This window comes from Saccostrea cucullata, unplaced genomic scaffold (genome assembly GCF_032062105.1).
Source record: "Saccostrea cucullata isolate Sc308-1 unplaced genomic scaffold, CSIRO_AGI_Scuc_v1 ctg25, whole genome shotgun sequence".
Classification (NCBI taxonomy): Eukaryota; Metazoa; Mollusca; class Bivalvia; order Ostreida; family Ostreidae; genus Saccostrea; species Saccostrea cuccullata.
Window position 1 is genome coordinate 431,515 of NW_026937967.1, and position 24,201 is coordinate 455,715.

At 32.2% G+C, this 24,201-nt stretch overlaps 1 protein-coding gene and 1 long non-coding RNA gene across 2 annotated transcripts; both read left to right on the forward strand.

The window, feature by feature from the left end:
- Positions 1-3,635: 3,635 nt before the first annotated feature.
- LOC134249188 (uncharacterized) lies at positions 3,636-9,740 on the forward strand. Its single transcript, XM_062731563.1, has 4 exons — positions 3,636-3,741; positions 8,155-8,322; positions 8,861-9,212; positions 9,436-9,740. Exons 1-4 carry the CDS (start codon positions 3,672-3,674, stop codon positions 9,488-9,490), a joined length of 645 nt encoding a protein of 214 aa, XP_062587547.1. The 5' UTR covers positions 3,636-3,671; the 3' UTR covers positions 9,491-9,740.
- Positions 9,741-12,886: 3,146 nt separating this feature from the next.
- LOC134249153 (uncharacterized) lies at positions 12,887-21,786 on the forward strand. Its single transcript, XR_009988224.1, has 2 exons — positions 12,887-16,669; positions 21,007-21,786. It is a non-coding gene; the product is annotated as an uncharacterized LOC134249153 (long non-coding RNA).
- Positions 21,787-24,201: the final 2,415 nt, after the last annotated feature.

Consider the following 24,201-nt stretch of genomic DNA (forward strand, 5'->3'; position numbering starts at 1 on the left):
GGATTTTCCCGTCAATTTCCGATCATGACAAAGAACACACAGCGCGCGGTTATGACCGGTCGGCAGGGGATGCTCACTACTCCATGACAACTGATCCCACCTCTGATGTTTTGCATGTCTATGTTTACTCCGCTTCAATTGCATTGCTTTCGTGGATTTTTGAGCTTGAATACTGTATGTTATCTCCATATATTTCATTGTAATTATCACATAAAAAATGGAGGGGGGGGGGGAGTATTTAACAATTACCAATGAAATCATTCCATTGCCAACCCTAATTTTTCGTCATTTTCACTGAACCACTTATTGTCATTCACTTCAAATACTGGTATGTGTTCAAGCTTTTTTTAACCAAGACGAGACAAAAATGACATCAGTTCAGAAAAATCTCAGCAGGGGTATATTGTTATACATAAATAATCATGTCGCACTTGTATTGCCTGATCAGTGAAACATTAAAATTACCTATTTGTTGCATAATTAAAGAGACGGTTTCCACTCCTTATCTGAACTCTCAATTACTTAGCAATAAAAGTACAACATGAGATCAGATAAAGTTCAGAGGGCCTTCACAAAACACGAAAATAGCATGTAACTAATCATTTCTCCTTGCTTTCACCTTTCATTTTGAATACTCGATATAAAAAGGAACAAGTAACAATTTTTTAACCTTTTTTCTACTTTATGAATTAAAAAAAATTACATCCAATGAAGTAAAATTTCTTTAAGAATAAAGTTTTATTTCAAAGTTATTATCATTTACCAAAAAAATTTTATTAGATAACTTTAAAGCACTGCCCTTTAGCATTTTTTCTACACTTCCATGTGTAAATATATGACACTGCATACTATATACATGATATTAGTAACCGACAAAAGTCGTTACATGCATATTGCATTGTCATTCATTTCTCGGGAAAACACGTATAGAAGAAAACATTTTAGATGCTCCATTATGATCGTGTTCATTTAAAGCACCAGTTTGATTATAAATACCATTTTTAAAAGTTATTATTATTTATCATATCATTTTAACAAAATATTTTACTTGAAATTGATATATGTGATTGTTATTTAATTTTGAGGAAACTTAAGTATTTAGAAAAATTATTTAAGATGCTTAATTCTGAAAATAAAAATTTAAAGCACTATATTTTAGCTTTATTAAACATGCAAATTTTTTAAAAGGACACTTTGCATAAATATTTATTGCTTAGAAACAACTAATCATGACTTGCAAGTTTCCGATGATTCCAATAATTGTCTTTGATACTCATACATCAAAAAGTATGTACTTTAATTTCCACAAAAAGAGTCTTTAGTGTGAAAGATGCATGGACTTTACAGCTAAATTTGCACGTTTAATGTTCCAATCAAGCACAGTAATTGAAGTAATAACAGTAAAAAATCTACATATATATCATGAAATGCAGGTACACTTATAAGTCCGAGAGATGTAGGAGAAGAAACTGATTTTTACCCGAATATGTATTCAAGATATATCTCGGAGAATTCATTTGTGATTGGAATATTTTTAATTTTAACATATGCTGTTGGTAAGTTTATTATCAATCAATAGTAAAAATCAGCGGTAAACAGTATTTTTGTTTTTCCAACTCTGTAAGTGATGTTGAGAAACTAAACAGACTGAATTTTGTTATTCTGGACAAAATAATAATTTCGTGAGGTGAATTTCAAACAAAAGTGACAGCTTTTAATGTTAACAATGTTTTATATGGAATTTAAACAGGCCCAATATCGTGTACTTCTGATTGTTGTGATGATGTCAGAACTATAATATGGCTAACTCCAGTTTGCTCTCTATTGGAACTTTTTGCCATGCTGATTTGTTGTGTCATTATAATAATTTGGTACGTATTTTTTGAAATAATATCTTAAATATATTTAAATATAAAATTTACCTCTTTAGTGGAATGAAGCAAATATTTTATCATGGATTAGGTAAAAAAAAAAAGAGTGTTGTATTACATAAATTTGTTGATTTACTTATTTTTTTCAGCTTTGGCAAAAAATTTAATCGAACAGCAATCAATGCTTCAACCTCCGAGAAATGACAACTACAAAGTGTTTACTTAGAATCAGATTTTATCTATTAACATTTCTTATTCGAAGGATGAATGCATTCAATAGACGTCAGTCACATATTAAATGACTGAAAGAGTTTGTTTGGAATATGTTTGGAAGCTGTATTTTTTCTGTCACAAGTAGAAGCAGGGCTTTCTAAATATTTGCATTTTTAAAAAAAAATACATGCCTAGTTCAATCTTTTTTGTTACACCTTGAAAAATGTCATCTTTTACATTTTCAAAACTTTCTAACGCCATAGATTTGAATTAATATGTACATGTTAAAACTTGTATGATACATGTAAAAAACTTAAATTATATTGTATTTTAATGGATGGAGACCAAAAACATTTGGAAAACATTAATCTTTTGTCTTTCAAGTCCTAACTAAATCTCTATATCTGGGACAATTTTCATTCGTAGTACTTCAGTTATAAATTTCTGGCAATTTTCAACATTTGCAACTGGGTGCACTTTCTAATTCTACTGAAAAGTGATTTTATAATGAGAAATTAAATAATTCTCGCAGATATTTGTCACACGAGTTGGTTTACAGTGCATCTATCAAACTAGGATGTGTATATACAAGCACACACTTAAATATTTTGACCAATATCATATCTTTGTTTTATTTTTTAAACTTAATTCAACAAATACTGGTGCTTGGAATTAAAACTTTAACTTTCATCTATTTCTAGATGTTCCGCAGTGTATGTCAATACTGAAAATGTAAAACCTCGTACATTTTTTGATGTAGCAAGATCACAATATAGCCATTAACCGTAGATGTATTTTGTATTATTATTATTTAGATCATTTGTTGTGGAATAAAAAAGTGTTTGAAGTGTTAATGTTGTGCATGAATAATTCTTTAGCAGTAAAGAACATATCATAAGCAGTAACTAAAATGGATTACATATGATGTAAGCGACTAAATTGATATCATATAAGATCGTAACTATAACCATTAAGACTAAATCTTATTATTATCACAGAGTTAGTAAAATACAAATTCATTGGACATTTTATCGCTTCCTAATTGACATGTACTCAATAAACCAACCTATCCAGTCAATGGCGGATCCAAATGATAGCTATTTATCAACAGTTATAAAATCGAATGAGTGTTCTGTCTTGAAACTTATGAAACGTATTTACGAGAGTGAACCTACATGTTTTTCAAAACATTAAAAACGACTTGGCAGAGGCTGTTTAAATGCTTTTATTTCTAAGATTTGATGGGTGATAACCTTATTTTCTCGTTATGAAAGCACCCACTTTTGGTTTAACGGTATATATAAAAAATAAATAAATTTTGAGCTTGACTCTCCTTATTTGTATTTTCAATTAATTCGTTCAATATAATGTATCGATAAAAGACCTGAAATACGTATTTATCCGGATGCATAAAGTTTTTATCCGTTGTTTAATGGAAAATAAACGAGGTGCACAAGAATTTTAACGGTTTGATTATTGATGTTGTCGTAAATTATATAAGTATACATGCATGTTTTCAATATTACATTTAAAATGCTCCATCTCTTTTAAACTCATATTTGAGAGAGAAGGGGTAAGATAACAAATATGTATTTTTGTTTTTCTATGGCAATTTTAATATCCTTTGGAATATTATTTCTTTCAACGTCAGGGAATGGTAAGTTACCTTTATATGGTTGTAAAATTTGCAATGAACTCACATTACAAAAGAAATATACAAAAAAATATGACACGCACAGCTTTCCAAATTTAGGTTAACGAGTTTTTTTTTCTCATCTGAAAGTAAAAGGGAAATAAAAAGTTTCAAAAAATATAAGATTTTTTAAAAATTAAAATCGCATTTCATGGATTTAAAAGAAAAGGCAATTATTGTATGATATCGATAAATTTGTTTGTTTTTGCGTTTACTTGCTTGATTTACAGTTAACTAAAAATTGAAATTAATGGACTTTTTATATCATTTACAATGCAATAAATGAATAACGAACATTTGTCCCAAATGTCAATTTAAACGATACACATTAGGAGCACAGAAAATACGGACCTCTTTGACAACATCAAAGGTGAGGTGGGATCAGATTTCAAAGAGAGGTAAACATCCCCTGTTGACTAGTCACATTCTGTTTACTACTTTATATGATTGAGCAAACGTAGAAATACGTACACAAGGCCTTTTTAGAACGAAAAATTGTCAGTCAGCATTTGACTTAAAAAAATGAAATATTGAATGTGCTGAAAAAGTCATAGCATCAATTATAGAACCTATGATGCCTTAAATGAAATAAAATGAAATTTAATAAAGTTTTTGTTTATATTGTTTCATCATTTTTTTCAATATTTTAAATTATTTTAGAATACATTTTAAATATTCAAATTAAGTAGATCATTTCTTGAGTGTCGAATCAGCTGGGAGAAATAAAGCCGTATACAGTAATAAGGGTACATGACTGCATGTGCTACATAAGGAAGGAAAGCTGACACTTGAAAAGTTGAAGTCATCACTTTTATTTTAAAGCTCTGTTATTATATGTAGAATACCATTAACGTGTTTTTAGTAAAATATCCAAATTACTACTGAAACAGATTTGTCAGTCTCTGAAGTCTTTTTATTACAGGTTCACTGACTTTATCGAGTAGACTTATGAATGGTAATAGCTATTGTTAATTGATAAAACATAGCCTTTCTATTAAAGTGTCGAATTGAATGCCACACAGCATTTTTTTCTAGTCAAGTACCGGTATATGTTTTTGAATAAATTTTGCTTCAAATAAAATCAGATATGCTTATAACAGAGAGCGATTAGTACCCATAGGGATTCCGACAAATTGTTTGGAGACCTTTTCTCCAAAAACTACATAGATCTTTACTGTCAATCAGAAACTAAAAATCCCCCTGTAAATCAACTTCAGAGTACGTTTGTCTACAATCGGATTTATTAACAAAATAGTTTTGCAAGAGACAAATGCCAAGTTGACTTAAATTACAAGTTCATCTTTTAATTGAAAAAGCAGCTGTTAATGATTAATTAAGTCCAATTATCACTGGACCTTAATCTGTCACGGTTAAATGATTGTATAAATGATCTATATGGAGATAAAGTATTGACAAATCTTAAGTTATGTTTTGATTAGGGTTAATTATTTTTTCGTCAGTTCCTGAAATGTTAAAGCATTCACATCCGATTTTAAACACTTCTCATATATTATATACCGGTATACGAGGGGTGTTAGAAAAGTTCGCGGACAAGTTCTTTTTTGAGCGCGCTATTTCCACGAAACCGATCAAACTTTCCAGATAAAATTCTAACCTATTTTCCAATAAATATACAAAAATTAGGTGCTCTCCGGTGATCATTGAAAAATATACAACTTTTATTTTGATAAATCTTGCTTCACGGAGCATGCTCCATTTTGGCACGTTTACATCACAAAGACTCTTCATTAAAATTAAAGATTGCACAATTGTAGCGCAAAGAGATTTACAATATTTTACCTATCGCTAAAGTATTCATGAAACGTCACTTGGAGCAATTTTTAATTAAATTAGAGGGTAAATGACTGTTTTATAGTCATTTATAAATGATCAACACGTAAAAACACAGACAAAAATCGGAACGTCATTGAGCTTCATGGAGCACTGCACTACGTAAAAATTAAGTGTGTAGACAGTAAAATGTCTAAAAAGAGATCAAAATTTTCAAGATGCTGCCGGGAATTTCCTACACACACAAAGGACAAGAGTTTTCAAATGGTTGTGGCTTTATATAAATGGAAGGATTAACATTTTGAATGATTAACTCCATCGATACTTCAATACCCTCTTATCGCATGGACGTTGTGCCTATATGGTTTCACATAGTTTTCGTACCTGATCAATTTACAGCATAGACGTTTTTAAAGATCTCAAAAATATCCGAATCAGTACAATCCGAATTAGTACAAAAGACATTATAGTAGAAAGGTAACATGTTTTGATATAGATATTCAATTTTAAAGTAGAAAAAAAAATAAGAAAAATCTGAAGAAAGGAAAGATTTATAGAACTGCGACAACGCTTAACAGATTGAAATCTAGTTGTCACGTCGCCTAAAGGCCCTGTCACACCAAGCTGCGTTCACACGGAGTCATTACGGCGTTGTTAAATCTTTTAAATCGCCGTGGAATCGCAGGGAAAATGCACAAATTTCTGGAAAATTTTTACAATATGAAGATGTCACGGCGACCCTACAGCGACGGACGCGATTCTACGGCGATCTCACGGCGTTCTACTGAGTTCCCACGGAGATCTCTCGGCGATTGACTGCGCTTTCGCGGAGTTTTCACGGCGCGTTAGGAGTTTTCACCTCGTGTTTACTGCGTTTCACGATACGTTTACAATGCGTTCTATACTCATTGACTTAAATTCAGAAGGAATGTAAAACATTTTTGTTTAAATATTCAAGTTACACGATGAAAAGACTTCTAATCATGCCAAGAAAATATTCTTATTATTTAAAAATTTTCTATTTACATAAATAAGTACTTAATTATTAATAGTTTTATGATTAAACTCCCTTTTTTTTTTCAATTTTATCGGTTCAGATGTATTGTTAGATTTTCTTTGATTTTATTATGAATGTAAAAAAAAAATAAACACGCTGAAAAGTTTTCTACAAAATTTAAGTGAAACAAGAGAACAATTAAGTTCTGATGTAATTCTCTCTTCCATTTTTGTTTTCACTTAAATGCTCCTAGTGCAACAAATTCGTTGGAATTATTGCTGATCAAATATGATCCCATTGCTTTTGTTTTGTGAGCTGGCTGACAACGCCCTAGCAACGCCGTGAAAGCGCATTGTGATCGCCAACGGACGCTGTAGAAACGCCATGGGAGCGCAATGATCGCAGTGACGACTCCGTGCTGTCGCCGTGTAATCGCAGTCCAAAAAATCACAAGACGATAAATCTCATTAGAAGCGCCGTAAAACGCGATAGAAACGCAGTGACATCTCCCAGGACTCCGCGACATCTCTGTGAGGTCTCCGTGGAAGCGCAGTCTACTATCACTGCGTTCGTGCCGCGATCATGTGCGTCTTCACGGCGTTCGTACGGAGCTCCTACTACGTTGTTGGAGATCTCACCGCGCTGCTACGGCGATCATTCTACGTTTCTACGGCGTTCTTATCAGACCGCGATCACACGGCGCGTACTTTGTGCATGCTCAAAGTGATCGCCGTCCCCTGGCGTTCTAGGAGACCCTACGCGACCCTACGGCGTTCAGTGGAGATCTCGTCGCGTTGTCACGGCGCTGTAGGAGACTCTACTGCGATCACCTCGGCGTTTTGCATTTTTTGAGGACGCCGTGCAGTCGCCGTGAGGACGCAGCCCCGGTGTGACAGGGGTTTTACGTCTAGGGTTGCTCCGTGAATCCTATGACCCCATAGTAAAAATTGTTGTAAAATTTCAAGATTTTAATAAATGGACCTGATTTTTTACATACTAATAAACAAAATGTAGGAATTTATTCAGACATAGGTCATACTTCACAGTACGCAATAGATTTTCCGTAATTCAATTTGTCCGCGAACTTTTCTAACAACCCTCGTAATTGTTCTTTTTGAGGGTAAACAACAAATAACAACTACATTTATCTAAATGACTGAAGAGATGACTGCAGCCTTTTCATTTAAAATATTCATGACTTCTTGATCTAGCAATATTCCAAAATCATCTGCATTTTTCGTTTACGTCTCCTTACTTATTTGATAGTCAAATGCATGCTCTGAAAACGATGCATTTTTAAACCAAGGCTGGCTACTTACAAAGATGTTGATGTAAAAGTTCTCTAAAAATTGTTAATTTCCAATTTCATTTTTGTTTACTCTTTCAAACTAAGTTTTAACATTTTATATTTTATGTCTGTCTGCATAGTATTGCCTACCACTCATAGTTAAAAACACAACAACTCAGCTTGTTTTCTTACATAATAAAATACATTTTTACTTCGGAATATTCCTTCTGTAAAATTTATGAAGTCATGTACTTCTCTCCTGCCGTTAGCCAATGTTTTAAAATGAGATACTTATTTTTAGGACAAACAAATTTACCAAAGAAAATTGTCTTGCGGGAAAACACGAAGACGGGGACAGAAATTTTCAGAGTGGAATTTGATGAAAGAGTCGAAGGTGGCAATACTCCATTGAGACTGTATAACATGTTTCCCATCGCTGCTAATGACATATTTGAATTCAATGAACGAAGTATGGGTTTTATATTTTCAATTAATTATTTCGCAGTATTTTCAAGTTATTAGAAATTCTTTTTAAAAAAAAGAAACACCAATATTGAAAGATTATGGAAAAAGTGAGAAATTTAATTAAACAACAGTTTATACAATTTTTACATCAATTCTTGATACATTTTTTAGACGCCTTGGTCTCAAGTTGCAAATAAATAAGCGTATCTAATGAATAATATACTTGTACGTACTATTGTACAAAAATAATTTTTGATCCATAAAATATATCTTTTTATTAATTACAGTATTACAACGTTTGATGAAAATCGATATTTGATGAAATTACTAGTATTGACCATACTTAGAACATAGTTGGTACTGTGGAAAATGAATTTTAAATTAAAACAACAAAGAAAAAATAAAAGACAAAAGCGACCTTTTTCTATAGTTTCAACTAAGAATTTTGACTCAATCTCCTTTTTTTTATATTGCATAAAAAAATTAATTTGATTTCCTTCAAATTAACAGATACAAAAAATTTCATTTTTGTTTTTATACAGATCAAAGCATTATAGTAAAGAATGGAACTTTACTGGATTTTGAAGGAGATGATAAAGCATATGTTATTAGATTACAGAAGCAACTTACTGTAACTGATCAGGAGCTAAGCCAAGAAAAGAAGAGTGTTTTTCTTGCAGTAACACCGTCTGTAGAAGATCTGACAGTTCTTATTGAATTGCAAGACGTAGTGGAATGTTCCCAGTTTGTTTCATCGTCGTTGTCTTCTTTTTCCTCGTCGTCATCTTCTGAGGATTGTTGTGATCATTACAGACGGACCATTTGGCTAACCCCGGTGTCCTCCATTTTGGAAGTCATTGTGATTGTCATTAGCTTTGTCATCGTAATGATGTGGTAAGTTTTCTTTTTCATGGATACTTGTATACAAGTTTGAAGAAAATGTTAACATAATTATGGTACATGTATACATGATACATGTATTTTTTTTTCAAGACGTATAAGGGGCGTACTTATTATATTACTTCTGACGTAATATCAGGTACTTATTTCAATTTAAATGATCCATGTTTTAATAAAAACTCAGTATAAATTTACTTTCTTTTAAAAAAATTTACAGCTTCGTTAAAAAGGAGAGGATAACAAGAGTTGAAGCATTCAGTCCGAGAAAATAACGAAAGAAAATCTTTCTTCAACGCTTTAAATGTACATTAATTTAATACGCTCTTTAATTTTTTTCTCTTTTTCTCTTTTTAAAGTAAATCTTTCATCAATGATCCTGTACATGTATATATGTTCTCATTTACAATTGTATGCATTTGATCATCAATTATACATGATAATTAATTTTAGCATTTTGTTTTAAGAAACCTTTTATCAACCATTTAATCTTATATCCATTTTTCATATAAAATCTTGATTCACTAATCTGTAATAAGTAGTTTTGTTTCATTATTACTTTTGATTCACTGTGTTAAATGTACAACATACATTTAGTTTCCAGTGCATTTACTTATATATTAGTTGATTTTTATTTAGTAAATTATTTACAAGTCCATCAATAAAAGATACACCAGTCTTATTCTTTTTTCACAACCCAAAGAATTGGTGTAGGAAGAATTTTTCCATATCTGATTTTTAAGACTTTTGTTACAATTTATTTATTATAAATGTACAATAAGATACATAATCCTGTATATCATATTGCATATTGTACTGTTGAACACCATTTATCGATACGATCGATGAATGACGTTGCTGTTGTTTCTATAACAGAAAAATATTTTTTATAAGATATCTAAAAGAATCACTTATTTCTTGACTTGAATCCCTGTGGAGAATGAGATTTTGGATCATGGGCGGAACAAGATAACGGAACAACATGCCTCCCTCATCGGAATTCACAGATTTATTAAATGCAAATGCTAAAGCAACTTAAAGTGACCTTGATTCTATACCCCACCCACAACCAACCACCACTTCCCAGGTTTGTCACGTTAGGGAACAGTGTAATAGCATTTCGTAAGAAAATATAATAAAAATCTCATTTCATCTCGTAGTTCATCGTCGGAAACCAACAGCTTATCTCGTCTTTATTTATCACCCGTGGGCAAACTATAGCTGAAATATCGCCGTAAAATTAAATATTGTTACGATTCTCGAAGTGTACCTGTGAATATATAGTTACAATATGCTAATTTATTGATTATTGTCAACCAATCATTTTTTAAAAAATAGTATACGTTTATTAGATTGCTATTTATGGAAAATATTTTGAAGCTCGTTAAAACGTGCAAAGTTTGATTTAGAACGATTAAAGTCAATTCGTAAAGGTCATTGACATTAATACCAGTCAGATGTTATAAAGGAGTACCTCTTTCTAACTGCAAAATGCACCGGTAAGTGGATTTATTAACAGTCGATGTGTTAACTACGGCCGGTGTAAAGACGAATAATGACCCCCATCGAATAATGACCGGGGGTCATTTTTCAACGACAAAAAATGACCCCCCACCCGTAGAAAAATTTCATTTTTTGTAGAAAAAGAGTCATAGGGTCATTATTATGTTCCCCAAACGATGTTGGGGAACATATTGTTTTTATTCTGTTTCTTATTATTATTTTTCTTCTTCCTGGGTACTTATTTGTCCGCGAATGATCTTGTAAACTGTTCATCCGATGTAGGTAAAACCTTTTTAGGGTAAGTAGACATGTTATGTAGATTTGCGGAATCAAGGTCATTTTGCGCGCACGTGCTTGCAAGAGCGCGCACGCGCAACACGTAAAATGACCAATATTACAGATGTAGCCGTAACTTTTCTATTTTTTGATGGAATGTTTTGAAAATAATGATATAAGTATATTTAAGAAATGAATTTAATTTTTGAAGATTCATGAGGTTATGAACTACGACGCCTCACGCCGGCATTGCAGAATTAGAAGATCTTTCAAATGATATCTCGGGAAAAGGGCTGGCCCCTAAAATTAAGGGCCAAGAGGGGCCAGAAGTCCTTAATATCTCAAACAGTATTGAGAATTTGTAACACATCAAAGAAGCAAAGTTGTTCAAAATTCAAGCTCAATCTATTAAAGTCGTCAAAGTACGTCCGTCGACGTCACTTCCGGTCAAACTGGAAGTAGTCGGAAATCGCATATTTTGCCATTCTTGAAAAATTTTGGTCAACATCTGTCACTGGGAGCATTAAAATTAATTTTCCGTCCGTCGTCGTCACTTCCGGTCAAACCGGAAGTAGCAAAAAATGGCTGATTTTTGGATTAAATAACATAGATTTAGAGGATTTAAACAATTTTAGGACGCTATTACTCATTTTTGTAAAAATGAAAGTTACTTCCGGACAAACAGGACTGAAGACCTTCTCGTTGCTTTGCAACGAGCTTTGCTCTAGTTCTCATTATTCTTTTTTTTTCCTAGACGCCAACTTTGAAGCTTCATATCTTCCTCATTCACGAACGGATTTTGTTCAAATTTTTAGAGCTTTTAGACTTCACCAAACTCTTTTCGGATATTGTTACACAATTCGGAAATTACCTTCTATTTAAGAGTTATTCCCCTTTGATTGAATTTTTCATACCTCTGTATTCCAGACAAAGGCTCAGAAAAGGTAATAACTGGAGCACAAAACCCATTGAAATTGAAAAGAGGAAGCATTGAAGTTGTGCACATCGATTTTTGTTTTTTGATTTTTGCATTTAAAATGGCGCTAGAGAGGGGTCAAAAGTTAGAACGCGGAAAACAGCAAAAAATTTGACATATTTTCCTTTATGCCTTGAAAACTAAAAATATTTTGTTAAGACATGTATAAGAAAAGTTGTGCATATTAGCAAGAGCTTTCATTTGATACTACAGAAAAGGGGCTGGCCCCTAAAATTAGGGATCTATGGAGCTTGGAAATTTTTGCTTTACAACTCAAAAACGGTAAATATTTCGATCTGGATCTTACGAGCAAAATTGTTCTTTAACACCTTTTTGATCTGATGAGAATGTTTATTTGTTCGAATATACCGGGGGCATTGCGTAACACGAAGTAGAAAGCAGGCCTGGTAAACAGGTAACGTTTTTCAGTCGGAAAGGAAATCAGACCTCTTCATGTGTATAATTTACACAAACTTCCTATCAATAATATACCCTATAGTATTTACTGTTAAATTTCTTCTAAAAAGGTCTTTATACATGCTTTACGGTTCACTATTAAATTATTTATAACAATTAGTCTTTCTTTTTTATGTATTATTAATTACTTTTATAGTGAACACGTCTTCATCGGAATATATTAAATCTATCTTTCTACGTTAATTATTATTATAAGTAATTTTAAACTTTATTAATCGAATAATTCACGATCATTTAGTTGATCTCCACGTTCGCCTAGATGTTTGTAACAGTTATGTAATCAAACGCGCCAATCCCACGCTACCGATCGAGGTCACTAGTGTACCAGCCACCTGTTGTCGTAAACAAAGCAAGTATCTGTGATCGTGTTTAAAATCCATTGTGTACAAAGACCTATCACTTGATAGAAAACTGCGTTTTTAATTAATAGAATCAATAAATTTATTTATCATATGTACTAGGAACACGTGCTTTTATTTATTATGTGCTAATAATAGCGACAGTAGCTATTGGTCAGTATTTAAAGGTCGATACCTGTAGAACGGGTGAACAGGTATTCACTTTAATCACGATTTTAACTCATTCGAAGGCTTTGCTTTGCGACATTCACACGTATACTTCCTAATGACAAAAATTGTAAGGAGACAGGCCCATCCCTGTTTGGAAAGTCGATTCTACAACCAGTCTACAAATTTTATATGGCATTGCATTCGACAAAGACATCTATTCTCTTCAAACATTCAGTTTACCATCGAAAATACAGAGACGGTTCATTAAACACAGTTCTCGTGGTGAAGTATCCAGAATAGCGCATGCAGACCGAGAATCCTCAAACCTTAGATACGTACATGTATACCTGAAGTTATGATTTTCACGGCTCGACAAAAGACGAGAAGTCCAGCATTCGTTACATCAACAGTCAAAGGAGATTTCACAGTCATACACAGAGTAAAAAAGGGCCATTGAAGCAGAAGATAAGTTTTTAAAAATAATGTTTTCAGTTTTTGGTGATAATTAAGGTTCAAGTTCAAGAACGCGGCATTAATTTATCCCCGTTTATTATTGTAAAAAAAAAAGTACATAATGAAAGTAAACACAGACAAGATACCTTTTCGATAAGTTATTTCACCTATGTCTATCTTCTTAGAATTTTCCACTGCTCATCGGAAGACAAAGGTCCAGAATCGCCTGAACAGTTCAACAGATTTTACATCCATAAGCAGAGAGTACATAATGGTCATTGAAGTAAAAGATAAGTATTTTCGATAATACTTAAGTTATTTATAATGAAAACGTTTTGAATACAATTGAATTCAAGTCACTTTATTACGTAAGACATACATTTTATTGTATACAATATAAATTTATAACTTGTAAACAGTAAAGCATAGCGCAGGTATTTTTTCTTTTTAACAGTCAGCATAATAATTATACAATCAGTATCATGATGATGGAGAATATACAAACCATTTTTTAATTGTTTATAGGGCAGTATGACATTCATTTAAACGCACAGAATATGTACCACTTCGATAAATGATTTCGCTTATGATTATGAGAGAGTACCTAGAATTTACAGCAGGCTTCGATATACTGTATGAATGAATTTGTACATATGTACATGTATGCTTATTTAACAAACCCTTAAAGACTGATTTGGATTTGATTTCACAACTAAGTTTAATTAGGTCGGGAGATTATAATTCAGCTTAATTTTTACAGATTCTCTTTGCAACACACTCAGCTTCACATGGAAAACAACAAACTCTAGATAAAACCTCTAGATATAAGATAGATGTATTTTAAATACTATCAATCAATAATACAAAAGCCTACTGCTTGTAAATGAAATCATTTCATTTTCTCGTTATTAAATGAAAGATAGAAGGGAAAAGCTCTGGATTAATTTTATCTCTTTGAAATTTTTTAAAAAGCTGTTAAACAGTTAAGAAATGTTAATTTATATTGTTGACTTTCTTTTCTGGTCTAATGATAAATATCCGAGTATACTATATATTTCAGTAAAATATTATAATGAGGTTATATGGAATATGATTGATTGTGTTCAGGTTTTCACGGTCAAATTTTGATTCAACTGTGAACGTATTGATATTTATAATTAGCCATATCATATTGTTTTGGACACGACTTGAACAAACTAGATTTCACTCATCAGCACTACGACGCAAATAAAATTTAATTTGCAGTTTATTTTCAAAAGATATGCGATATTTGAAAACAAGTAAACGTCGGTTGAAGTTGTTACGTGTCGAGGAGCTTTTTGATTTAGTGTATAGATAGCAGTCTAAGTTTTCAAGAACATACAAGCATAAAATTGTATATATAATTTTTTTTTGGGGAATACCAGAACGTCTTAAATAGAAATATCTTAACTATTATTATTTTAGGTTTTATTTTGAAATAATCGTAATGAATCATAAATTTTGAATGAGGGACGTTTTTATATCCCTGTATTTGAATCTATATTGAACATTGAACGGTTGTTATTATACTTTATCTGTGTTACATTGTATATATGATACTGCTTCGTTAAAAATTAGAAAATCGGATGTACATGGAAATGCCGCTCTAAAGGCTCAAGACCCTGTATTTGTATCTACATTGAACATTGAACGGTTGTGATTATACTTTATCTGTGTTATATATAATACTGCTTCGTTTAAAATTAGAAAATCAGATGTACATGGAAATGCCGCTTTAAAGGCGTAAAAAATTTAAAATGTTATAAAAATAATATCCATGCACACTGTCGCAGAATATAAAATGAATAGTGATCTAGAAGTCGTTAAATAATTACATGTGAAAAATTCTTTATATAGTATAATGGAAAAACAGTACTTAATTGTATTTCGTAATAGAAGTTTATAAAATAGTTATATTTTTGCACAGTTATGAAGTGTTGGTTTTACTGCACATGAAGATTCAGTATATAAGATACATTTAATGCACAGTGATCTTTATAGTAATCCTGGTGCTTAGTATGCCTCATTTAGTAGATTTATCATTATGTTCTTGGTGCATAGCACGTTGCAGCCAGTGAAGTTAGTAAGTTGATGTTACTGCGTATGTGACGCAAGTAGAGTTTTCAGGGTGTTTCTGGTGTACAGCACGATGCATCCAGTGGAAGTCCTGGTGCATAGCACGTTGCAGCCAGTGGAAGTCCTGGTGCATAGCACATTATAGCCAGTGAAAGTCCTGGTGCATAGCATGTTGCAGCCAGTGGAAGTCCTGGTGCATAGCATGTTGTAGCCAGTGGAAATCTTGGTGCATAGCATGTTGCAGTCAGTGGAGGTCCTGGTGCATAGCATGTTGCAGCCAGTAGAAGTCCTGGTGCATAGCATGTTGTAGCCAGTGGAAGTCCTGGTGCGTATTGACGCAGCCAGTGTAGTTCTAAACATTTTTCTGGTGTGTAGCACGTCGCAGCTTGTTAAAGTCTGGTCGAATAGTATGTTGTCAGTGATGTAATCGTGATGATTTCTGGTGCACGGAATGATGCAGCCAGCAAATAATTTACAGCGATACTATGCTATACAAATTTGAATTACATGTATTCTAAAAGGATTGTTGCAAATTTTAATTGATTTTCAGAACTTATTTACTTTCGGCAAGCAAATTGAAGGAAAATGCTTTACGGCGAAAATTATGATGATTACTTAAGATAAACAATCGTCATTTGTTTTGTTTGGAATGTAAAGATGTTTTTTATTTAAAATTCCTAAATGTATAGGAGAAATACATGTTTGCGTTCAATCTAGCAAATGGTAAAATCAAAGTCTATACCCAAAAAGAATAAGACATAAGTTGTATGGTTCTATATACTTAAAAGAATATACTGATGTTTTTGTTTTTGAACGGTCAATTTTAATAAGAAATTAAGTGAATTGAAGGAAAATACAACTGTATTAACAGCGCATATTATGATAATTTACATCTGATAACATCTGTCATGTCTGAAAAATGAAATCTTAAAGACTTATACTTTTATAAAAGAAATATATGTATGCGTTCAATCTTGCTAATGGTGAAATCCATATCAATAATATAAAACACTATATAAGATATGATTTGTTTAGTTTTTTATGTTTGATAGCTTAAGATGGATGTTTGAGTTAATTGAACGAATAATGTTTGGAGATTCGATGTTATTTTATGATACTTATTCTTTATCATTTATAGAAATAACAAAACGGACCTGAACAAAGTGAGTATGATCTAGTTTTTTTTTATTTCCAGTATCAGCGTCAAAACTATGGTTGCTTTCTTGAAAAGTTTGTTTAAAAAGGATCATTGTTCCAAACATATATTCAACACAAGAATCGGATAAACATTTTGAATGCTTTATATTTATTTGGACAAATATAGGTTAAGATTGCATATCTAGTTTTACTTAAAAATAGATAAATAAATAAAGTTTCCACCAGAAATTGTTAAACATACGTATGATCAAGAAAATGCAATAAAGATCAACATTTACAAAAATTTTAGCAAAGATTCCTTATACACACCCTATTACCGGCAACTGTGACAACCGATGCAACTGTGACAACAGACGGCAAAGTTATCAATCAATTTGACAGAGACCTAATTGATATCATAATTTTGACTATTTATAACATTCATTTACTTTCGTTTGGTGGTTTCCCGTGTTGATCTAACCTTAAATTATTTTTCTGTTAAATATAAAACTATGATTCCTTATTGAAACAAAACAAGAACAGAATAAAGCTAAATTTCAATCGTTGTTCAGGAAAAATTGGTCAAATTGAGCTTATATAATAAAAATTGCTATTCTACGGTCACATTTCTTGTTGTATATAATAAATTCAGACTCTTTACGACATAACTTTAAAATATGGATAATTTTTGTTGTTTAATAAAAGCGCCGCAAGCGTTTAATTTTTTGGTGAAATCATTTTGGCTATCAGGTACAACAGACGAGGCAAACAATGACAGCAGATTTAAAACGAAATACGGCAATCGGAAACAGTGGATACAAAATTTGATCAAGTACAAATTAGCTGTATCCTGATACTAGTAGGCTTCAAATTAAGTCAAGACATATTTTGGCTGTCAATATTGGTCAAATGTATGGTACTTGCTATCAAAGGAATTTATGGACAGGGGGGGTGGTTATTCCTCTCCACAAGTACCCGTGCATGGTTGCCATACGGCAGCTACTGAATAACTATTCTTCGATAATCAACATGAACATGTTTAAATAAGACGGCCCAGTGGTGTTCGTAAAGAAGATGGGGGGATAAGGCGGACGAAATGCCTATAGTGCGACAGATAAGAAGTTAAAAATCAAATCTCCATTGTATCAGAATTTTATTTGATATTTTATCTAATAATGAATCTTATTTAATCTAAATCTCTACAATTTACAAAAATCTGACACAGACTGAAAATATTTGCCTATGAAAAAACTAAAAAGAACAAAAAGGATCAGTTTCTCATACTTAAACATTTTTTTTTTAATATGAGTGGGTCTTCGTTCCATTTTTTAAAAAGATGATCCTAAAAGTTTGCAATAGAATATACAATTTGTGGTTTACTAAAACATGAAGCGAAGACCCACTTTACTTTAAAAAGTACACTTTTATGACAAAAGATTCGCATCTTTTAGAGAAATACTTTAAGTCCATTAAGTCAAGAGTAACCGGTATATCACAAACATTATTTAAATGCCCCAAATCATCATGAACCATGTAGCATAGTGGGTAAGGCGTTAGTCTCAATCTCAAAGCAGTATGATTTGTCGGATTTTTATTGCTAGGGTTCGAATCTCACTAAAACCATCTAGTATTTTTATAATTTTGTCGATATTTTTTTTTCTTAGAAAAGGTATTTTTCTAATAATATCATAAATTCAATAATTGGAAGTTGATCTAAATACTAGTACTTAATTCACATATTGAATATGATTTCTTAATACATGTATTTGTCGCCATAAGCATTATGCCCGCCTTGTTCCCCCATCTTCTTTTGTTTTTCAGCGATAAGAAACAGAAAACGGATATTTGGAACTGTAACATATCAAGGACCACAGTAAAGTACTTAAAAGTGATTTTTTATGTACAAGTTTTATGTAGTTATAAACTTAGGTTTTTAAAATTGCTAATTTTGGCATTCCTCGGGAAGCTGTTATGTTTGCTGCAGACTTCAGCAACCAAAATTGTACACAGGAAAAGTTTTCTTGCAGATTATTGTCGCTCGCTGCGATGTTGCGGCCGACATTACAACTATTGCTATATTATCTTGCAAGAACTCAAAATGTTTGCAGGAACATTGCAAGAAACATACATGCCTCTATATACAGCAGCAACAAGTTCGTTGGAAACATCAAATCTGACAAACCGAAGGTTTGCAGGAAGCTCGCATGACAGTAAACAAGTCAAACCAGCTAATGAATTGTAGACTGTACCTAGGTCAACAAAGAATTCGCCATTTTGAAATATTTCAATTGAAGTTGTAGATATCACACAACGTCTGGCTGATAAGATATGGTTTTGTTTTATTTTTTCTTATTATAAAAGTAATGACTATAACTTTTCAATCGTCAACTTCCCTTACTTATGCAGGAAAGTACGTTCATCACATACATACAGGGTGTTTAACTCTCTGTTGATTCGATACGCAAAAGCATGCTCTACGTAGGATTTTCTAAAATTTCTAGAATGAGGTAAATAATTGACAAACAAATTGACGAAAGAAAAATATCAACAATCTTGTTTTTAAGTCATCATTTCTTTATTTCTACAGAATGTCCCTGTCAGCAAATAATTTTTTTCATTGATTCAAATGCTGATTGACTCCTCCCTCTACCCCATATATTTTGGGGCCATCATTTGCACATACTGAATTGTCGAATGATTTTTTGTTTGTTTTTTTTTTTGCGATCATGACATAAAGCAAACAACTTGGCAGGTGATGATCACTCCTCCACGCATGGGACGGGTCGTGCCCATTTCTATGTTTTAGAATTTCCCGTTTTTCTGCTCCATTTTGTATTGTTTAATGGAGTTTTGAGCTTAAACACTGAACGTTACTACATGTAGTTTCTTCATATCTTTCTTTAAAAAATCTAATATTGGCAGCAGATTAAAACCAGCGGTAAACCTCTTTTGCATGGGTAACTGTTAGCTGCAGATCTGTAGCGTTATGGTTTTATATATTTCTCTTTGACCATAACGCTACATATCCCGTAATGCAAAAAAGGTGCAATTTACGGCGCAATATTTTTTCCGCTCTTTTGGAGAGAATTCCTCCACTTCCCAGCATCGTTCAATAAACTAATCTTCAATACCTAATTCTAGGCACATTATTTAACTAATCTTTATAATTTATCCATCTCCCAACCCTTTATAGTCGTCTCTACAAGTGATAAACTCACTTGATTAAACTTATTTGTTAGATTGCTGAAAATTCACTTCTAGCGAGTTTATTGCCTGTAGAGAAAACTGTAAATTGTTGGGAGGTAGATAAAATATACATATTGGCTATATAATGTGTCTATAATTAGGGAGTGAAAGGTAGTTGATTAATCAATGCTAGAAAGTGGAGAAATTCTCCCCAAAAGAGCGCAAAAAATATTGCGCCGTAAATTGCACCTTTTTTGCATAAAACGATATAACCATATAAAACCATATAAAACCATAACGCTACAGATCTGCAGCTAGGGTAACTGTTTGCTATAAGCTTGTCAAAACTAGCGACAAACTTGCTGCAAACACAAAGGTTTTAAAAGTTTGTTATGGTTTCTTTAGCTTCGTTGCAGCGAAGGATCCTTTGCAGCAATGTTTGTGTAGCAAGTTTGCATCAATGTATGTTGAAGACTTGCAGCAAATGTTTGCAGAGAGATCATATTTCGTTCTTAGATAGACAATCATCTTCTGAAATAATAAATTATATAATGTATAGAGATGTCTGACAACTAGTCATATTTTTGTCAGTGATCTTGATAAGAAAAAAACGTTTTAAAAGTTGAAATCCAGATTAAAATAAATGTGTTACCGATTACCATTATCTGTCGTCAGTGTTTGCCACAGAAACGAACATCTGTTGTTCACGACAGCCAAAATGTCTTGACCCATCAAAATCAAACACTTGCAGCACACTTGTTAAACAACAAAGTCCAATCACATTATAAAGTTATGGTGTAGAGAGTCTAAATTAATTATATACAACAAGAAATAAGACCGCAGAGTAGTTGTTTTTATTTTATAAGCTGAGTTTAACCAATTTTTCTTGAATAACGATTGAAATTTAGCTTTATTCTGTTCTTATTTTGTTTCAATAAGAAATAATTGTTTTATATTCAACAGAAAAATAGTTTAAGGTTATATCAATACGGGAAACCACCAAACGAAAGTAAATGAATGTTATACATAGTCAAAATTATGATATCAATTAGGTCTCTGTCATATTGATTGATAACTTTGCCGTCTGTTGTCACAGTTGCATCGGTTGTCACAGTTGCCGGTAATAGGGTGTGTTATATAAATGAACATTAATTTTAACTGTTTCTTGAGCTTGTAGAAAAACCAGAGCCCTCTTTCTTTATGTTCGAAATATTGGCAAGCAAGCGCTTCCATTTCCTATGTAGACAAGTGTTCTTGTTTTGATTGTAAATAATTTATGTTCGTTTGAGTGAAACGAATTAGAACATAAATTTATTTATCATATGTACTAGGAACACGTGCTTTTGTTTATTATGTGCTAATAATAGCGACAGTAGCTATTGGTCAGTATTTAAAGGTCGATACCTGTAGAACGGGTGAACAGGTATTCACTTTAATCACGATTTTAACTCATTCGAAGGCTTTGCTTTGCGACATTCACACCCACCCACCCACCCTCTTACTTACTTCAACCTTTTACTAGTATTTTGTTTAATAAAGAAAGTAATTGTTTTCATTTCAAGAAAATTAAAAGTTTTGTACACAACAGATTAATTGTCAAAGATGGGAAACAATTTGCTTAGTCGCTCTAGATAATTTTATGTAAAATTTGATATAAATGTAAGATTGTTGTGTAAGGGTACATATTAACTACATATAGTCGAAATGTGTTTACAGATAGTTCTAACTTACATTCATTTTGCATAGGTTTTACTTAAACTAGTCGATTAATTGTACATTATAATATATGATACGTACGTAAGTTTGTGAGAATGAGTCCGCCATTCATTTTGTTTACCTCGCAATTGCTGCGGACTTACAGGTTTCCATAGTTTTTTCAACATAAATCGATGTTGTTTTTTATCTATGGTTTTTCCTGGGCGGCGAGGGAAGCATAATTGTGTTCATACATGCATTATATTACGTTTTTAATCAGCGAAGTGAGGACATATAAAAGCATTGTGTTAAAATGCATTTTGTACCGTTATGTGTGATTAATCATATTTTTGATATATTGTAGAAGGAAGGTAGAGAATCGATACCATTGAAGACTTGTTTTTTGTAAATGTATACGTCTAATAAATATTGGCAAGCAAGCGCTTCCATTTCCTATGTAGACAAGTGTTCTTGTTTTGATTGTAAATAATTTATGTTCGTTTGAGTGAAACGAATTAGAACATAAGAATACTTCACCGATCTTAGATTAAATCGCAATTCCTAACACTGGTGCATAAAATCATTTTGAATTTTGATAGCTTTCTTTGGCCTGTTCACGCAAAATTATTTCTCTATTCCGTGTTAATGTATTTTATTAAAATTATAATTGAAAAGGGGCTTCGGCAAATAATTATAATAAGTGATGGAAGTCTTGAGATAGGTAATGTACTATATGTACGTTTTATTTTTACCATCACTCTTTTGTTTCTCTATTATTTTCTTAACGTGCGTGGCCACAGAGAGGATGAGGCATGCAGGCATATCGAATGTTAAAAATACAGTGTACTATAATAGTGGAAATTGGCTTTGAAATCATGTCGCCTCTTTCATATTACCGAATGACGGGTATTTTTTTTTTAGGTTTATAAATCCGTAAAATTTAAACGCGTAAAATTTCACATAATTTATAAAACGGCTCGTATAAATTTTTAACATGGTATGTGTAAAAGTAATGCTAATTGCTATTAAGCTCACTCCATGGAGGCTATATAATTAGTATACTGTTAGTATTTTACACACTTTTAAGCCAATCATCAATTGGGATCATACAGGTAAATCTCAATTAACTTGTATATAAATTATACAAACATCGTCAATTAATTTATCAGTTAGACCTACCTGGTTACTCTTTTTTTTTATTATTTTTTTCGAGACGCATAACTTCTGATAATGACTTAATAAGTACAGCTCTTCCAATTAAATGTATACCTGTGTTTTCAATATTGGACACTTTCTTCTGCTTCATGTGCTTTGAATAAAACTTCGACCTCTTAATACCCTGTACTTGAATACATGTTAGTTTGAGTTGTCTCTCTTTGTTTTTGGTAAATAATTACTAGACGTGCACGTGTGCCTAGCTATGTGTTTTTTAAAAAAAACATGAATAAACAAGTTGCTGTCCTTTAAAAAAAGGACTGCAATACGTGGACCATATGCATGTGTTTCTATCTAAATTCAATTTTAAAAATTTCTAGGTGTAGTGAATATTCATGTAGGTTTGTTCACATTTTCTACAATGATCTGCCTACTTATGACTGATTGTAGTCTCAATGCAAACTTGTTAACTTTATCTTTGATTAGCATTTAGTTTTGTAAGTTTAAAAAATCGGCCGATTTTTTTTTTCTTTTTTTTTTTTTTTTGGATGTATGTAATCCATAATGGCTGTGACTTGACAACTGTTCTGGCTTTATACGGAAGAATATCATGGGAAAAATATATCTGATGGTACACGTGTACACTGTAGCACAGCTCTGCAGTACGCAGATGATTTTGTCGGAGCCCCCCCCCCCCCCCCCACATTAAAAACCGTGCCTACAACCCTCTATCAAACGGTATTTGGATTGCTGAAATATCAAATATTTTGCGAGTCTTGATGCAAAAAACAAATGCCGGTGAAAACTTGTCCAATATTTTAAAAGCTAGAACTACTGTAGTCGTTGAATGACGTTTCTTATTCAAGTTGAACATTAAGTTACATTTATCTATACTGCAAGTTCTTCCTATAAATGCTTGTGCCATAAAACCAATGTTTAGTTTGTATATAAAAGTATATATGTATAACAGAGAAATTCGGATCCGCCAATGAATATATAAATACGATATGAGGATTTAAAAGCGCGAATCGCCAATGAATGGTATATTCTAATTCGAATAGGGCGAATTATTCTACGGGCAATTAAGTCTCTAGCATTTTCGCATATGCGAAGCCTGTCGTTTGCCCATGGCATCCGGTTTAACCTCGCTTATATTTTCCTGCGTGGACAGGTCCACGCAATCAATTTAATAACTCTCTCTCTCTTTCTTTCTCTCTCTTACATAGGGATTTTAGACACATTATTTGTACGTAAATGCATTCAATGTGATCTGGAATTTTACGTCTGATGTTTTTAATTTTTACGAAAATATTCAATTCGTAAAAGATCAACGTGTAAGAATTTAAATCACCTTTTTTCCCCAATTCATAAAATATGAAAATATACGCAATATAAAAATATACAGCAGTAAAAATTACCCGTTATATGGTATTTTATTTCACTCTATCTCATATTTGTTTTAATCAATCGTATTCGCTTTTGCATTTATTAATTTCAAGTTTTTTGCCTGATGAAATCAGAT